This window comes from Megascapheus bottae, chromosome 7 (assembly GCF_031878675.1).
Source record: "Megascapheus bottae isolate mThoBot1 chromosome 7, mThoBot2.hap1, whole genome shotgun sequence".
Taxonomy (NCBI): domain Eukaryota; kingdom Metazoa; phylum Chordata; class Mammalia; order Rodentia; family Geomyidae; genus Megascapheus; species Megascapheus bottae.
In genome coordinates this window covers 61,597,564-61,616,228 of record NC_143515.1, presented here as the reverse complement: position 1 = coordinate 61,616,228, position 18,665 = coordinate 61,597,564, and the positions used below count along the sequence as shown (strand labels likewise).

At 40.0% G+C, this 18,665-nt stretch overlaps 1 protein-coding gene across 1 annotated transcript in view; it reads left to right on the top strand.

The window, feature by feature from the left end:
* Rasgrp3 (RAS guanyl releasing protein 3) overlaps positions 1-18,665 on the top strand; it is an 87,722-nt gene that overhangs the window by 47,707 nt on the left and 21,350 nt on the right. Inside the window, 8 exon segments of the mRNA XM_090337579.1 lie at positions 1,228-1,440; positions 2,776-2,878; positions 5,515-5,577; positions 6,065-6,196; positions 7,462-7,609; positions 9,474-9,647; positions 10,104-10,220; positions 11,805-12,080. Of these exon segments, the coding sequence (XP_090193705.1) occupies positions 1,371-1,440; positions 2,776-2,878; positions 5,515-5,577; positions 6,065-6,196; positions 7,462-7,609; positions 9,474-9,647; positions 10,104-10,220; positions 11,805-12,080 (1,083 nt within the window). The 5' untranslated portion in view covers positions 1,228-1,370.

Genomic DNA, 18,665 nt, shown 5'->3' with positions numbered 1-18,665 from the left:
GGTACAGAAGAATGATATTCATGACTAATTAGAGGCAAAATTATGACAGACTATGAGATCCACTTTTGCAAAGGGAGTCCAAAAGTTTTATTTTATAATAGGGCCTTACTATTGAGGTTTTGATAATGATACATTTTTTAAAAATTATTATTAAATGTTTTCATTGCTACTATAAAGGTGATGTACAGAGGGGTTATAGTTTCATAAGTTAGGTAATGAATACACTTCTTTTTAGACAATGTCACTTCTTCCTACACTCTCTCCCAGTGTTTCTTTTCCACCCCTGTATATGTATATGATGTATATGTATATGTATATGTATGTATATATATAGAGAGAGAGATACAGATTATATAGTTCATTTTCAATATAGTGTCTCCTGGTATGATTTGTTAATGCTAAATCTCCGTGAATCCTTCCAGCTCAGGTAAAGGGCGCATAAGAATTCTATGATAGCATTATTGTGAAGGTCAAGTTGGATTATATGCATAAGACATTTCCTATAGTGTGCTTGGTGGTTGTTCAATAAGTTATTGATGATAATTTTACTACTATTAATGATGTTACTTTTAGAAAATTCAGTTGAATACAATTTTTGTTTACATTTTTTGAATGTTTAGATAATCACTGAGGATAATGCTTGCAGATATATCTGTATTAAAAATTACCTCCTGACGCATTTTTGTAATAATCTTGAACCAAATAACATTTATTCTTGAATGCCATATTACTAAGACTATGAAGCAGTCAGACATCATTGGTTCAAGTCTATAATCCTAGCAACTCAGGAGGCTGAGAACTGAAGATCCAGGTTTGAAACCAGTCTGGGCAGACAAACCTGAGAGACTCTTACCTTACATTCACTGACAGAAAGCAAAAAGTACAGGTGTGAATCAAGTAGCTGAAAGCCAATCTTGAATGAGAAAACAAGAACATGAGGGCTGAGTTCAAGCCCCCAAATTAGTATTTTTTAAAAAAGGGGGAAGACAATGAAGCAATTATAACATATGCTTTCAAAACCATTTCAGCTATGAGACAGGAAATGGGTGTGGTCTCAAAACACACACACCCTTGGGGACAGTTTATCATTTTACTCTCATGAGATTTAACACCATCTCAGCCTCTTTGGTTCTTGTTGTGTGGAAGTCTATATACTTTTTCCCCTGGTGAGAAACAGTGCTTTGATGATGTGTCCATTTAGTTTGGTAACTTTCTTTGTTTATTCAGAGTTTTCTTGAAGCACAACTAAGAACAAAAAGCTACCAAGAGGCACAAAAGTCGCTAGCACAAAAATCCTGGTTCATGTGATTATGGAGATGATTTCTCTGACGTGGAAAATGTCCCCAGTTTTTTGACAATAGGAAATAACCATGGGGTCCAACGGCCTTGGGAAAGCAGCGACGTTAGATGAACTGCTGAGCTCCTGCATTGAGATGTTTGGTATGAACCTTTCCTCTTTCATATGCATACTATTGTTTTCCTCAGTACAATTACAGGTTGTCTGTGGGCTAGGAGTTAACCTCTGTACCTTGGTGATTATGAGTTGACTTCAGAAAATCTCTGTGCCACTGCTCTCTGCTTATCTTTACTGCCCTCAACTTGTATGCGATCCATCCAGGCTTCCTGCTCAGTGTTTATGGTAGATTCTATGTACCCCTTTCTCCTCCTATCCTTTTATTCTATCTACTCTTGTCATTGGAACTCTGCTTCAGAGTTCATCTGAGTGGTCATCTGAGATGTTCACAATACTATCCCTTCTCACCCCCCTGCTTGCTTCCCCTATCTACAGACCAGTGTGACAGATACCCAAGTCCTTTTGTAAACATCTTATAGCTCTTGCTGAATCATTTAGACTTTGCAACTATGTGCTTTTTATGTTGCTGATATGTAACCCATCATTAAACTATTCCTTGCATAAACAGAATCACGCAAGAGTAGTTCCTTTAATTGATTCCCTAAATATCTGACAAAGCTGGGTGCCCGTGGCTCATGCCTGAAATCCTAACTACTCAAGAGGCTGAGATATGAGGATCACAGTTTGAAGCCATGCCAGGCAAGAAAGTAAGATTTTTTCTGAGCCTCTTAATCTACAGAAACTCCTCACAAAAGGTGTGGAGTGGCTCTGTGGTTTAAGTGGTAGAGTGGTAGCTTTGAGCCAAAGCAACTTAGGGATGGTGCCCAGGCCCAGAGTTCAAACCCCAGATAGATAAATAGATAAATAACTAAATAAAATCTGTCTGAAACTTAAGTTTGTCTGCTGCGAATTACAGGGTATTCAATTTTCAGTTACAGATAAACATTGTAAAATTTATGCCCTAAATACCCAGACCAGAGTTAACTGACAAAACCAATCTTTTTTTTTTTTTGCCAGTCCTTGGGCATTCTCAAGGAAAAGCAATCATTCTTTAACAATATATTCAAATTTACCTGGATGCCCCTATTGTTATTTTATGAACCTGACAGCTATAAACTAATAGAAGGGTAAGACCAATCTACCTTATCCTGTAGAAGAAACCCAGCAGAAGTAGAAGATAAAAGCTAATTGAGCTTATGAAACAATTTGGGGATGGGGTTGAGAAAGAGAGATGAAAAGGAAGGATGAAAGGAGAGACACTGACCAAGATGATTTTACTCATAAACTGAAATGTTAAATTTAAACCCCTGTGTATAATTTAAAGATAATTTTAAAAGACAGGAGTTGGCATTGGTTTTTTTCTAGTAATATTATCAAAGGGTAGCAGTATCATCTCCTAATTCTTATTTCATTTTTCACAGATGACAGTGGGGAGCTGAATAATAGCTATTTGCCAAGAATAGTTCTCCTGATGCACCGATGGTATTTATCTTCCACCGAATTGGCAGAAAAACTTCTCTGCATATATCTTTTCAACTACTGTGTAATTTTTAAAGCCATAAATCAAGCTCTGTATTTAGATACTCTCTCCAAAACCCATGAGTTAAGATGAATAAAGAGCCCTTAGTCAGTTAGCCAACTGTTTTGAGAATATATAGATGTTTAAAACATCTGGATAATGGTCCAAATAGCTGATTACCCACTAGATGTTTTGGCTATACTTGAAAGTCTGTAAACATGTAGACTGTTAGTGCAAGGGAAGAATATTGAGCACTGGTCTAAGACCTAATTTACTCCTTCCATGATGACAAAACAGAGAAGACACAGCACATATAGATGGAGATGCCAGCTAAAATAGTGTGCACTGGCTCAGGCACGAGCGCAAGTTTTGATCTTCCCTTGCTGGCAAGATTCCCTGAATATCCTGGTAGTATTATTGTACTTTGTTGATTGATGCTAATTTTAGAATTTCTTCTGACGTGAGAAGAGAAAAAAATCCACCTAGGGTAGGGATGCAGTTCAGTGTAAGAACACTGGCCTGACACAAATAAGTCTCTGAGTTCCATTCTTAGTATGAGAATAAAATACAGTGAAATAAGAGAAGAGGGGGAGAAAGGGAAGGGAAGAAAGTGATTGAATGTTTAATGGTTGATAATGCAGGCAAAGTCTCACATTTTCCCCTGAGATTTAATATTTATTGCACAATCTCTAGTATTTAGTTCCTGTGGTCTCTGCCTTCTTCAAGTTCATGGGCTGTGTAGATAAGTAAAAAATCTCTGTGGGGCAGGAGTACCTGAGAAGGAGGTTTGTTGGTTATCAGTAGGACTTGGGAAGGCTTCCTGGCTAAGTGGGGACCTAAGTAGGACTTAGTTCAGGCTTCTCTGCTTTCTGTTTCCTTCTTTCTGCCCTCCTAGAACCTCAGAGCAAGAGCAGATGTCAAGAAATATTGACCCTGGGCCGGGAGTTTGGCCTAGTAGTGGAGTGCCTGCCTAGCATGCATGAAGACCAGGGTTCAATTCTTTGGTACCACATACATAGAAAAAAGTCAAAAGTGGTGCTGTGGCTTAAGTGGTAGAGCTCTAGCCTTGAGAAAGCCCAAGGACAGTGCTCAGGCCCTGAGTTCAACCCCAGAACTGGCCAAAAAAAAAAAAATAGGAAATATTGGCCTTGAACTCAGCTCCTCCAAGGGAGCAAATCTTCAACAGCACTTGCTGTTGAAAGTAGAGTAGGGAAGGTTAGAAGGAATTGCCCTATTACTCCCACAATCCAAAACTAACCACAAGAATTCTACTCTTAAAAAGTCCGCTGTTATTAGAGCATATGAATGTCTTTATATGGGAATGTTGAGATTATAGGAAACATGAAGAGAGCCCCTGAGTTTTTAAATTCTTGAAAATTTCCTCTTTTTTTAAATATAGTTTTTATTGTAATTAATAGAAGGGTTACATTATATTTGCCAGATAGAAGGTGCATTACTTTACAGACATTGCTACCCCTTCTCATATTTTTGTCCCCATTTCTGTCCCCCTCCCCACTCCCTTCATTTTGTTTTCCCCCTTCCCTATCCAGTTTCAAATAAACTTAAATACAATATATCAAATAACAAGGTAAGATACTGTAACAATATGAGATAACCAAGGGACAACAAAGAGATGAAAAATAACATAGTACATTAAGAACTGCAATTTCCTCTCTCTAGAAGAAAATGTTTACTCCATATCCATTGTGCTAGCATTTAGTAGGAGTTCAATAAATATTTATTTCAAAGGATAATCAATATGCAACTTAAAGTGAAGGAAGGGTAACTTTATCCAAGTTATTTGAATTGTGAAATGATAACTCTTTGTAAAACACCTTATTAATAGCAAGAAAGTTATATATATATTAAAACAAAGTAAGTAGTCCTAAGAATAAATCACTTTATATTAATATACCTGGAAATGACATTTTCATATATAACATAAATTAGGTTACATATGCAAGGTACTAGTCCTAAATACAAAAACAAGTCTCTTTTTTAATTTGCTAAAATAAATACTATCCATTTTCCTCGGGTATAATTGGCAATGTATTTTTAATTATAGTTGATAGTTATGGATTAAGTAAGTATTTAAGAAGGTAAAACTAATTTTATAACTAGCTCATCTTCCAGATACCTTCTCCCACCAAAATACAAATGAGAGCACTAACAAATTCAAGTTTTAATTACTTCATGTTCAGAGCTTATTTCTTTGCCCATTTGAGGGTTTATGAGCACATTATCACTTCTCCAAAATATTGCACGTCTGGATGCCTGTATATTTGTTTCCTAATTTTAGACTATGTATATACATAAATGAGATGGGGACTTGAGTCTTGAAGTGAAATTCATTTATACTTCAAATACATTTTATTATGCTGCCTGAAGATCATTTTATAAGATATGTATTGATAGTTGCCCATCATGTGGAGTTTGATACAACATTATTGAGTATAGGGGCATCGTTGGTAGTCCTAAAGTTTCAGAGGCTGAAACATTTTGGATTTCAAATGTTTGAGTTAGAGGTTCTCCACCTGTCACCCAAATGTCAAGTATGTCCCCTGTGTTAGGAATGTGTGCATGGAAAAGATGCAGAGATGGGTGAAGAATGGCGAGGAGACATTTTCTTTAACTTGTGCACGTATCAAAATGCCAATGGAGAAAGCTGCGATGAGTTTCGGTTAAAGATCTGCTACTTCATAAGGTAAATGGATTTACAGATTTCAGTGGACTTCCAGATTTGCATGGACTTACAGGGTTAAGTGTACTCACAGATTGTGAAATTGTAGGCAATTTGCTTTTCTCCAAGCAGCAGGGATGCCTTCTTTTAACAACTTTGTTAAAATTGGCCTTCCTCTATTACTACGAGTCAGGGATGTGGTAGAATTTATCTTCTGGACCAAAGACAAATATAATTTTTTCTACTCCCTCACCACACACATTACCACTTACTTGCCTTCCAATTGCCAGTCATATACAGCATCAAGAAGATTCTCAGAGTTGGAGAGGCGGATCCTGGCTCTGGACTGAAAGAGGGTAGAGAGAGACAAGTACCTGAAGATAGGCGGTGACTGCTTGGCAGTGCAGTCCTAGATTCAATGTTCATTGTTGTCTGTAACACCGTATGGTAGTTTCTCCAGAGGTCCAGCTCGACATTTTTCAGCTGTCAAAAGCACTTTTGTGCCTTTCAGGTACTGGATTCTGAAGTTTCCTGCAGAGTTTAATTTGGATCTGGGTTTGATTCGTATGACTGAGGAGTTCCGGGAAGTAGCTAGACAACTAGGCTATGAAAAACACGTCAGCCTCATCGACATATCCAGCATGTAAGAAGGGTGACTCTTTCAGGCTTGATGAATCCACTGCTTTCGGGGGTGGGGGGTGTCATGGTGACCCTATGTTCATCTTATTTCAGAATTGAGATTTCTTCTGAGAGGATAGCCCTGCTATGAACACAGCTGTCCTGGGCAGACTTATCTCTCCAAGTTGCAGTTCATTTGTCAAATGGGATAACGCCTTTCTTATGGGATCATTATAAGCATCCCCAAAGTATAATATGTGAAAGCTCTTGGCACATAATTGGTGCTTACTGCTTAGTTAGTGAATCTGAATCCAGTGAGAGTTTTCTGTGTTAGGGAAATACCATATGCAGTCTTTGGATCACCAGAATTGGCTCATCATTGGCTGAATCCTTGGCCCCACCTGCTGAATTGTAATTCTGGGCTTTAATAAAATCCCCAGGTGATTCATATATTAATTCAAATTAGAGAAGCCCAATACCCTGGAGCTTCTGAGGCTGGTCTAAGGCGACACAAACGTGTCTGGAGTTGTGATGTAAACTTGTTGGGTCTGTTATTTGGAACTGGTTTCCTGTCAATGGTTAGACTCCAGATTTGCTTCTAAACTTTGTGTTTGGAAAGCAACTGGATGATGTATGTCTATCATCTGGCAGAATGTATGCTCTTATGCCTTAGGCACCCATATTGTATTCTCTTTATGCTGACTCTTTCTTTGAATGATCACAAGCATGGTGTGAATTGTAAACCCCAGAAGTGAAATCGCCAGTGCAGCCCCTCTTCCCTCTCAAGAATGATCAACAGTGTGTGATTTGGTAACTGTTTACAACATACACTATTCATGTTCTTTCCTCATGAATTAGAATTTCTAGCAAGCAAGGTCCAAGTCTCTGCCTCTGTAACAAGTTTTTCAGATAATTCCTACAATGCGGAAATCTGAGAACCATAACTTCTAGTAGTTTCCAGGATGCCTTAAGTCACCATCTGCTGATAAACTCCCAAGTTTATATGGCCTCTCCTATCATCCAGATCTTGTTCTGTCACAAGGCAAACCAAGTAAGAGATTCTGGGTGGATCCGTGTAAGCTTACCCCATCTGGAAAAACAAGTCCGAGGTTTATGTTCTGTTGGCAATGGGTCTGTGGTTTTTCTCTTCAAATATGAAGGACAAGGGCGTATATTTTGTGCGCAAGTCCCTGGCAGCAGACCAAGAGTTACAGAGTCAGTAGGTTAATAACTTCCATTGGGTGAAATGGGTTTTCAGCATACTGATCACGGTCTTTCTGTTTTTTACAGTCCTTCCTATGACTGGATGAGAAGAGTTACACAGAGGAAAAAAGTACCCAAGAAGGGAAAAGCCTGTCTGCTGTTTGACCATCTGGAGCCCATTGAGTTGGCTGAACACCTCACTTTTCTGGAGCATAAATCTTTTAGAAGGATCGCAGTAAGGAACTTGACATTTATTCTTCCAAGGACAACAACCACCACGCCAACTTTCCCAAGAGCTGCGTTTTTATACTCCAAAGTGTTGGCAGGCTCTGTCACTATGCTTTGCTGGAAAAGTGCCCTTAATTCACAGGAACAATCCCTTTTAACCAAAGATAAATATTATCCCGCCTTTATTTTATGGCTCAGGAGCTATATTTCTGTCGCTGTTTTCAATGTCTCCTTTCATAGAATTAAAAGCACGATTTTTCTAAATACTCAATGGAGATTTAACCATTCAAGGTTTATTTAGCTCGTTGACTTTTCTCCCTAGTGAACATGTCTAGTTGGGTAAGTTCATTTTGGAGGGGGAAAAAATGTGCTTATGTTGAATTTTACATAAAGGCCTAATTAGGAATACGAGTAGAAAATTAGGAATTGTAGGTTTTGAGGAAGAGCTCACCTTCTAGGGTGAGATGTTAAACTTGTCGTCTTGCTGTTGCTTAACTCCTTTTCTACATCCCCCTTCTCCTCCTCCTTTATCCCTGGACTGTCATCCCTACAACAAGTATGTTACAATGATATTTTCACATTGGTTCCCAATCAGCCAGCTGTTTTGCTTTGCTTCATCCAGCTCTGGGGAATTCACTTCTTGAAACGAATTGCCATTATTTCTGGCAAAGAAGATGCTGTTGATGAGAAGCCTGGATTTCTAAAAGACTGATTCTTTTACTAAGTAGTCCTACTAGCATAGGGTACAGACAGACTTGGGGGTAAGGGGAAGAATTTCCTTGTACTGTATACATGACAAAAGGCTCAGATGCATTTGATGACATGCACGCCAACTTGGAGAAAGTCCCCCTTCTTTAACTGATATATTATCTTCCTCCTCACCTCTCTCTCCCTTCTGCTTCCTTTCCCTCTCTACTGGAACTTGAACTCAGGGTACATTGCTCTTCCTGATTGCTTTTTGCTCAAGGCTTACATTCTGCCACTTGAACCACACCTTCACTTCTGGCCTAATTCTGGTTTATTGGAGATGATAGTCTCTCTGGAGACTTCTCAGGCTGGCCCTGAAGCTGTGTCCTCAGATACCATCTTCCTGACTGGTTAGGGTTATAGATGTGAGCCACCAGTACTCAACATTCTCTCTCTCTTTCTCTCTCTCTCTCTCTAAATAACTTGATTTTTATTTGCAGTCTGAGTGCTTATTTTCTATTCCTTAGTATATCCCATTATGTCTTAAACTTGCTGATCGTGGAAGTCATTCCTGGTGTAAGAGTGGGGACTGTTCTTTTGTCACTGTACTGATAGACATCCTGCATGTCTTGGTGTTCCTGGGAACCAGCAATTTGACAAATGGTCCCGGGAGATCTTTTGATTCAGTGAATTTACAAGTTGCCTGCCTGGTGTCCCTTTCACCCCCTCCCCAAACACTGCGATGTGTAAGAAGGATGCTGGAAGGGAAAGGAGGTGTTGAAATGCAGTAAAATCACCCATTAATGGTAAATATGTATCAAATACATGAGGTGTCACCATGCATATGAATTGAAAGAAATCACAATGTTGTTATGAAAGAATGTCTCATAGGCTAGTCAGAGTTGGTACACACATGTGATCACAGCGCTTGGGAGGTGGGGGCCAGATAATTGCAGTCTGAGGCAAGCCTGAGCTAGGCCGGGCCCGGGGGAATGGGGGGAGGCAAAAGAGGAGGGAGAGTGAAAGAGAGGAGAAAGGAGAGAGGAAAGGAAGGAAGGGAGAGAAATAAGAGAACGAGAAGAAAGGAAGAGAAAGAATGTCTCACGTCTTCCATGATAACATAAAGTTTCAAGTTTTCAAAGGCTTAATTATAACTGAGGATCTCTGAATTTTTCCTTTACCAGTTTACTGATTATCAAAGCTATGTCATCCATGGCTGCCTGGAGAACAACCCAACCTTGGAGAGATCTATTGGTTTATTTAATGGAATCTCTAAGTGGGTCCAGTTGATGGTTCTTAGCAAACCAACACCCCAGCAAAGGGCAGAGGTCATCATAAAGTTTATCAATGTTGCAAAGGTATGTCTTAGAAACAGATGGGGATGTTGGATTTTGGATATTCATTGACTTTATTGAAAAAAGTTATTGAGGAAATTTGGCTAAACTATTCATAGATAAGTAAGGGACAAATCACACTTCTTGGGCTGGAGATGTATTTCAAGTGGTAGAGTACATGGTCTTGGATTCAGTCAAAAACAAAGAAATAAGCATATAAATGTACAAAAACTACAATAAGTAGTAACAAAAATTCATACTTCCCTTGAGTAACAAGATTGACTTGTAAAGTAATTATCCAGACTATCTCATGTAGTTCTTTTCCTAAAGGGTTCTGTTTTGTGCTTCAGTTTAAGACACATTGGTGATACTCTTAAGTTTTCATTTAAAAAGCTATGCCTACATTCATTTATAGTTCAAAAATGTTTGGAGCAATTAGAAGATCCTTACAAAGTGTTGATGTTAACATTTTTATTGCAGAAACTCCTTCAGCTCAAGAATTTCAACACGCTGATGGCAGTGGTAGGAGGCCTTAGTCACAGCTCCATTTCACGCCTCAAAGAGACCCATTCTCATCTCTCCTCAGAGGTTACAAAGGTACTGTGAAATTTGCTCCTAAATCTAGGTACATATTTGTAAATTGCTTAAGTAACAATTATCACTCAAGTGGGAACATTTTCCTCTTAAACAATGATAGGTTAAACAAGTAAGAATAGCCAGCCACAGCCAACTACATCAAGCTGGACTCAGTTGCTCACACCTGTAATGCCAGCTACTCAGGTGGCTGAGATCTGAGAATTTTGGTTTGAAGCCAGCCTGAGCAGAAAAGCCCATGAGACTCTTATCTACCAGAAAATTGGAAATAGAGCCATATATGGCTCAAAGTGGTAGCATGCTAGCCTTGAGCACAAAAGCTCAAGGACAGTGCCCAGATCCCCTAGTTCAAGCCCCACGATCCATCAAAAATGTAAAAACAGAAAAGCTGAATCTATCTATAAAAAGACTATTGGAGGGAGATGGTGCTATAGTTTCCAACAAGAACATTTTTGACATATGATGAATGTATTTTAGTTGTGAATATTGACAAGTGTTTATTTGATGTTTACTCTGTGAGAGGGATGGCTTCCAGGGGATTAAAGGCCTTGTTTTTAGACATATTTTGGGCCCTTTTAAGAACTTTTGTCCATCCTAGACCAACAGCAGTTGCTAGAAAAAGACAGTGTATGACTGGCTTAACCCTGTGTTCCTGAACCAATCACAAGCCAAAGGGGTGGAATTACTGTGACCATTCTTGGTTCTATAGAAAGAGCCAGCTCTGTCTCCACTCCACTGGGATCTATTAGGACAGTCTGGTTGCTGTTAAATAACCAACTAGGGCTTATGCATATAAACAAGAGGACGTGAGCCACAGAGGTACCACTGTTCAACCTCAAGCTCTGTACTCCTTCCAAGTATAACATGACTCATTATGTGTTCTACTTTCTTTTAGCTTTGTACTAAATTTCAAATAAAAAAGCAAGAAAGAGAGCTTAAATGTTGTTAAGACTAAGACTCTGACAGAGGCTCACAGAAGCTTGGAATTACTAATGTGTCTTTCAAAATTATTTCTGTGAATTCCTTGTTCTGATTGAAAAGGAAACTGAGTCCCTCCCCTCCCCCCAGAGTGGTAGTCATTTGCTCCAGTTCAGGCTTGTAGTTACTTCAGAGTCTAAAACTACAGCGATCTCAAATCTTAGTGTGACTTTTCTTACTCAGTAGTGTCTTGGGCCAACCTTCAAGTAATCTCTGGAAAGCAACATTCATGGAACAAGTAGGAAATTGTAACCTGTTCTATGCTTGACTTTGTGGACAGTGATAGTCTGATGCATTGCAAAATTACTAAGTACACATACTATTCTTTCATATCCCAGGCTTCCTGTTGGGTACACAGAGGTGGTGGCTAGTTCTGTTTTGTAGCAAGATAGAACAGGCTATGCAATTCAAGAGGCAGGCCTAATACATTTTTTCTGATTCTGTTTCTTCGTTAATTTGTTATACATCAATGTTGGTGCAATTGATCCTTCTCCTAGTGGCTGCGGAATTTGCGAGCCACCCATGGCAGGGCCTGGTGGGATGGTGGGTGAAGTGGGAGGAGGGGAAGAAGAGGTTATTTGAAAGTTCTACTTTTCCATCTGTTTCCAGAACTGGAATGAAATGACTGAGTTGGTCTCCTCCAATGGCAATTACTGCAATTACCGCAAGGCCTTTGCTGACTGCGATGGCTTCAAAATCCCTATTCTTGGAGTTCACTTGAAAGACTTGATAGCAGTCCATGTCATTTTCCCAGACTGGATGGAAGAAAACAAAGTGAACATTGTAAAAATGCACCAGCTTTCGGTGACCCTAAGTGAACTAGTCTCGCTGCAGAATGCCTCTCACCACTTAGAACCCAACATGGATTTGATCAACCTACTCACTGTGAGTTCTGGGGGAAGACTTGGGGTGGGGGGATGTAAATAACCCTCCTGCATCTCACTTTGTAGGACAATACAGGAAGACCTGGGCCAGTGATTCACCTTGGGGCTGATTATGGGGGGTCATTCAATGGGAAGAAATTTCAAAGGATGAGGAAAAAAGGAACCTCACACCCATGACCAACATGACTTTGAGACTATTATCACCTTGGCAACTAAAGTTCCATTTGTTGGAGGTGCCAAATCTTGATCCCTCCAATTCAGAACTCTGGAGATCTGAAGGATCCCTCTCTTAGAAGCCATCACTCTCTCATCCTCCCAGCGCACTTGCCCAACTGATCACCAGTTTCTTTTTATTAATTTTTATTCTATTTGAACTCAGGACTTCTTATTCTCTCTTGGCTTTTTTTTTTTTTTTTTGCTCCAGGCTGAGCCACACTTCCTCTTTCTTATCTTCAGCATGCATGGCCTCAAGTGCTCCACTTCCTTTTATCTACCCTGGCTGCTTTAGTTAAAGCCTGGAGTGATATAAGATCCTCCACTGTGATCTCCTGTCCCTGCCATGCACTAAACCACCAGGATGTAGTTCCCAGTCTGCCTCTGAGACCATTCAAGACTCCATCTCTGAAATTCAGCACAGCTGGGTCCCTCCTCCGCTTCCTTCTTCTCCTTTTCCTCCTCCTCCTTCATCACAGCTTTTGAGGAATACTGGACTTGGTCTTTCCTCTTGCTTCTTCCTGGCCTTGGCAAGTCCTTGAGAAATCTGGTCTCTCTCCCTCTATGTGGCTACTTCAAATTCCAAAGTCTTCATTTGTCTCAAGCCATTTCTGGCATCCTCTGCTCCCTTCCAAAAGCAGCAGCACATCTGTTCCCTGTATTTCCCTTGCTCTTCATACTTCTCTCAAGCCAAGGAGATGTCAGTTAGGATCTGATTTACAGTCTGTTTACGTGCCTTCGCTGTCCCCCAACACTTTTCATACCTGGCCCCTTTAAGAACTTGGAGGATGAAGTGAATGCAACATTAAGGAACCATAAGAATCCACCAAAAGAGATTTATCTACAGTTCATGCTAAAAATAGCATTAGCATATATTATTTGGACAGAAAGATTTCATTGTGATACTTCCATACCATGCCTCACATTCCTCCCTTTTTTTTTTCATTTGTGACACATTAGTTTATCAGATCTTTAGGTCTTAGAACTTTTCACACCACAAGTAAATAAACAAGAACAGTTTTCATTAACTTTTCTTTGGGATGAGGAGAAAATACAATTCTCTTACCCTTGCCTTGACATGTGGAGACATACTTCCCCGTTTGAGTTTCTAATGCTGTAACATCAGAAACAAGGGTGCAATAGTGGACTATAAAAGATTGTGTTAAAAGGATTCCCTAAAAGGATTGTGTAAAATGAAATTGATAACTCTTTTGTGACCAGGACTGCCTAAATCTCCTTGTAAACAGCAACATGGGAATTGAGTGAGAACAGACATCTCACAAACTGTTCCTAGAACACACAGTCCCACGGACCCCTAAAGGTAGCTGATAAGGCCAGCTTCGCTCTGAGGGCAAAGCAGAAGTAGTCAATGTACACAAGTCCGTATCTCTTGGGAATAAATTTGTGTGATGAATAGTAAACACACAGACATTGTCTACTGATGGAGAAAACCAATGTGTAATTATTCAACCACCTGCATTTATTAATCATTTGCCATGTAAATATGTTTCCATGAATAAGTGACCAGAGTTGCAACCCCAATCAGACGACAAACCCACAGGCACAGGTGATGTCTGAAGAGTAATCCCAGGTGGCACCTCAGTTTCAAGTCTCTCTATCTAGTCCTGTATCACTGATGTTGAGCAAAGCTTCACAAAACAGGTGCCTATCCTTGGGCAAGGTCTCAACTAAATAAACTAATGGAGTAGGGAAATTAATTTTGAGTTACAAATGCATCTCCCAGAGGCTGTCAGTAGTGGCAGTGTTTGCTGAGCAAGTACAAAGCCTTGGGTTTAATCTCCAGTGAGGCAAACAAAACCAAACCTAATGCACCAAATATCATATGGGAAGCAAGCACACCTTTAGAGAATATTTGAATGATATTTTGGTGGTATCAATAGGAATCTTGAATCCCTAAAATAATTAATCTTGTCTGGGAAAATAAAATAAAAATGGAAAAGGTTGTCAGAACCTCCCCACCAGCTCTTAGAGCTACTGAAGGACAATTTTCAAAGCCACCAAATGCCATATTATCAAATACAATGGTGCGTAGCCTAGTGTAATGGCAAAACCCCAGACAGGAGATCTTACTGTTAGCTTTGTCTCTATACCTTCTTAGCACTGGTCCTGACATTTTTTAAAAAATGGATTTGTGTTCATTTATGAGATCTCTTTCCAACTCTCAACAGCATAGTCTTAAATTTGAATAGTTGAGGCATGAAAATAAAAAAATATTTAGATAGTTCTGGCCTCATGTCTTTTCAGGGTAACATTACTCTGCAAATGAATCATGGAATGTCGAGCTTTTTTTTTTTTTTTGCCAGTCCTGGCCTTGAGCTCAGGGCCTGAGCACTGTCCTTGGACTTTCTCAAGGCTAGAGCTCTACCACTTGAGCCTCAACACCACTTCTGGCTTTTTTTTCTATGTATGTAGTACCAAGGAATTGAACCAGGTCTTCGTGCATGCTAGGCAAGCACTCAACCACTAGGCCAAACTCCTGGCCCTGTCAAGCTATTTTGTATCTGAACCTCCTCTCAACCAACATCAAAGTTCAACACACAGGAATATATGTTCATTCTTCCTGACCTTTGGGGTGTTCATTTCCCCAGTATAAATGCTGAAGAGACTGGCACTATATGTTCCCCAGAATCTAGTGACCATTTACAAAGCATGTGCATGTTCAGATTGGAGAACCATATAGTTGAGCTGTCCTGTAGACAGGTGAGCAGGTTCTTGAGCACAGTTTTTTAGAGATGACTCATTTTTCTCCAACCCTCAGTCAAGTATTTACTTGAAGTGGCTGTTTTTGTCTAAACATGGCCCCAGGTAATATAATCTGAATGATACATTACTGAGAGCCTTGGAGGAGAGAGAAAATAAGAATTCTTTCAGTTAACTGACGACTTTCAAATGCCTACTTGCGGGCAGTAGGCTGTAGCAATGTTGAATGCTCTGCAGTAACTGGTTTACTAAACCCTTTTGCAGATATTTTCTTGGCAAATTCTCACAAATGCCCTGTGATATGGCCTGGGCAAGGCAGTCAGTGTGACACCAGTGTTGCCCCTTCCTTCCTTTTAAATGAAGAAATTGAGATTTGGAGAGGGCAGAAGTCATGGAAATGGGAACTTTCTGCCTTCCAGCATTTCTGTATTTTCTTTTCCCCACCTCCTTGGACAGTATCTTAGTCAGTTTCCCATTACTATACCAAATAATTGCTGCAAACCCACTTATAAAGAGAAAAGGAGTATGTTGGCATACGGTTTTGGAGGTTTCCATCTATGACTGGTTGGCCTCATTGCTCTGATTCTATGGCAAGGCACCTCTTACTTCATGGCCAGAAGGGAGGAAAGGATGGAGGGAGGGAGGAGAGAAGGGTCTGATACCCCACAATTCCCTTGAGGGGCATGCCCCCATGACTTACCCATGGGCCTCTAAATGGGCCTAACTTCTTTACATTTCCACCACTTCTCAGCAGGACCAAACTGGAGAATGAGTGTCTAACACATGGGCCTTTGGGGGAAATTTAAGGTTTAAACTGATTTAGCTCAGAGGCACATTTGCCTCTAGTGTGAGCATGTAGTTGACATTTAATTTATTTTCTTATACTGAATTCAGGGCTTCCCTCTTGTAGCCTTGTAAAATTAAATAATAACCTCCCGCTGTGCTTGCCTTTGGAGCTGCAGTGAAGGAGTTGTGTGGAGAGCACAGTTTATGAGGGCCAGGGACTCTTCTATTACCGTTGTGCCCTTGCCCCCCTTGAAGAGCATGGAGCATGCGCAGGAAGGAGAAGCATGCGCAGGAAGGAGAAGCATGAGGTTCGGAATAGTTCCTCCTTTTGGGGAAAGATCTAGAGGAGACATTTGTCCTTGGGATTCCAATTCAAATACCTAATAATTTGGAAAGCTGATGATTCTGTTTCGTAACATGTGAAACAGCCTAATTCTCCTCCTAGTATTTTTAGCTCCATCAGTTACTTTTACCATTTTGAGTATATGCAAATTACTGGAAAGTCCCTGTGTTTTTAGTCTCATTTCAAAGAAGAAGAAGAAAGAGGAGGAGGAGGAAGAGGAGGGGGGGGAGAGAGGGGGAGAGGGAGGGGGAGGGGGGATAGTATGATGACCAAATGTTTTTATGTTACAACAAACCTTCTCACCAGTGTAGATGAAGACTATTTCTGCCACCATCCTTGTTGGCACCATTAGCTGGTAATTGCAATGACCTGACACAGTGGAGGAGAAGAACATTAATCAGAAATATCCAGCCTCAAAAGATGTCAGATAAAAGCAAATATTCTTAAGTCACGGGCAAGTGGCTTCTCATTACTTTATGTGTATGTAGAAAGTAGGTCACTCTTTGGGCAGGTTTTTAAAGCCAGATGAAATGTGAGAGGGGCAGTGAGTTGTAGCTGGGAAAGCAGAGAGAGCAGAAATGACTAAAGAAGAGCTTTCTGTCTATAGATAAGCGAGTGGCTATGCTGAATTGACTGAATTGAAGCTAAATCCACACCTATGATTTTTATTTGTTCATTTATGCATTTATACCAGTACTTGGGCTTGAACTCAAGGCTGACCCTCTATGACGTGAGCCATACCTCTAGTTCTGGCTTTTTGAAGGTTAATTGGAGATTTTCTTTCAATCTCTGGAATTTGTCTGTGTGCAGCCTGACTTTGAACTGCAGTGGGACACATATTTGTCCTTGAATGCTCACCACAGTCTTGAGACAGAACTTATGCTTTGTGATTTCCATTTTAAAAATGAGGAGACTGAAACTCAAGATTAGTTGATGGCCTAGGATCCAACCAGGAAGCAGAAAGCAAACATTAGGGGTAAAGGCAAACCCTGTTTACTACTAGATCAAATATCTGTCCTTTTGACATAGGAAAATACACAGAAGTTCTGCCTCTTTTCCAAGAGTGTCTCTCTGACTTGGTGGGTGGCATCTGGTTGGATGTCTTATCACTGGTAGATGTGGGAGCTCCTCACAGGAGTAGGGGATGAGTCAAGAGGAAAGGAACATGCTCACCAAAGTCAGGATTAACTCCTGATAGCAGGTATGCAGAAAGATAGTGTTCTGTTTTCAGAGCATCACAATGCAAGGCTGCCAGCTGGCACTGAGGATATAGACCTCAGAGCTGCTCACTTTCATGAACCCAAATGTTGAACTGTCATGGTAGCTGAGATACATGTGGTCCACGCACACTTATATAAAAGGTTTACTGTTGATTGCTATATTGAGTCTGAACAGTGTGTCTCTCCACTCCTCTTAGAACACACCCCTCCCCACTGCTTCCCTAACAGGGAGCTGCTGTTGCATTCCTTCACAAGGGGAACGATAACTGAGTTAATTACATCTGCAAAGATTCTTTTTCCCCCCAATATCAGACCTCATCACACCAATGTCTCCATTGAAATAACCCCTTTGAGCATCTACATCAGTTGTATGTGACGAGATGGTTCACAAACATTTGTTTGTGACTTGTCAGTGATTCCTGTCCTGTAAGAAACCAAAACCCCTCAACTTGGTGTTCAGGGAAAGGTAGAAACAATGTCTATTGTTTGTGAGCGGAATTTTTTTAATATATTTTTTATTGTAATTAATAGAAGGTTACAAGATATTTGCCAGATAAATGGTGCCTTAATTCCCACACATTGATACCCTTTCACATGTCATGGTCCCCATTTCCCTTCTCCCTCCCCCACCCTTCATCTTGTTTTCCCCCATTCCCTATCCAATTTCAGATAACCAAATACAATTATATCCGATATATCAGATAACAAAGTGAGATAGTGTAACAATATGAGATAACCAAGGGACAGTAGACGTGATGAGAGATAACATAGTACCTTCAGAACAACAATGATTAATTATATGGCTTATGTTTACATCATATTTTAAATGACAAGTTTAACAAACAATTGTTCAAGGAGGAAATCTCTAATTACATTCTCTGGGACTTAGTCTTTAGAACTTAATCAAAATTAGGCTAACAGTTTGTATGTCATAGAAACCTATCAGTTTATGAAATAAAACATTATGATTATAGAGTCATAGGTTTTTTTTGTCTATATAGTTATGTTTGTATTTCCATTATCATGTCCATAGTTTTGAGTATGCAGTTATTGAGTCCTCTCTCTTGTACACTTTGGATTTAATAACCGCATATTAAGGATACCATGCGCCTTTTGTTCCTTAGGTCTTGACTTGTCTCACTCAGCATGATTCGCTCTAGATTCATCCACTTCCCTGTGAATGCCATTATTTTATCTTGTCTGTTGGCTATGTAGAATTCCATTGTGTATATATACCACATTTTCTGTATCCATTCATCTGCAGTAGGGCATCTGGGTTGTTTCCATCGCCTGGCTATTGTGA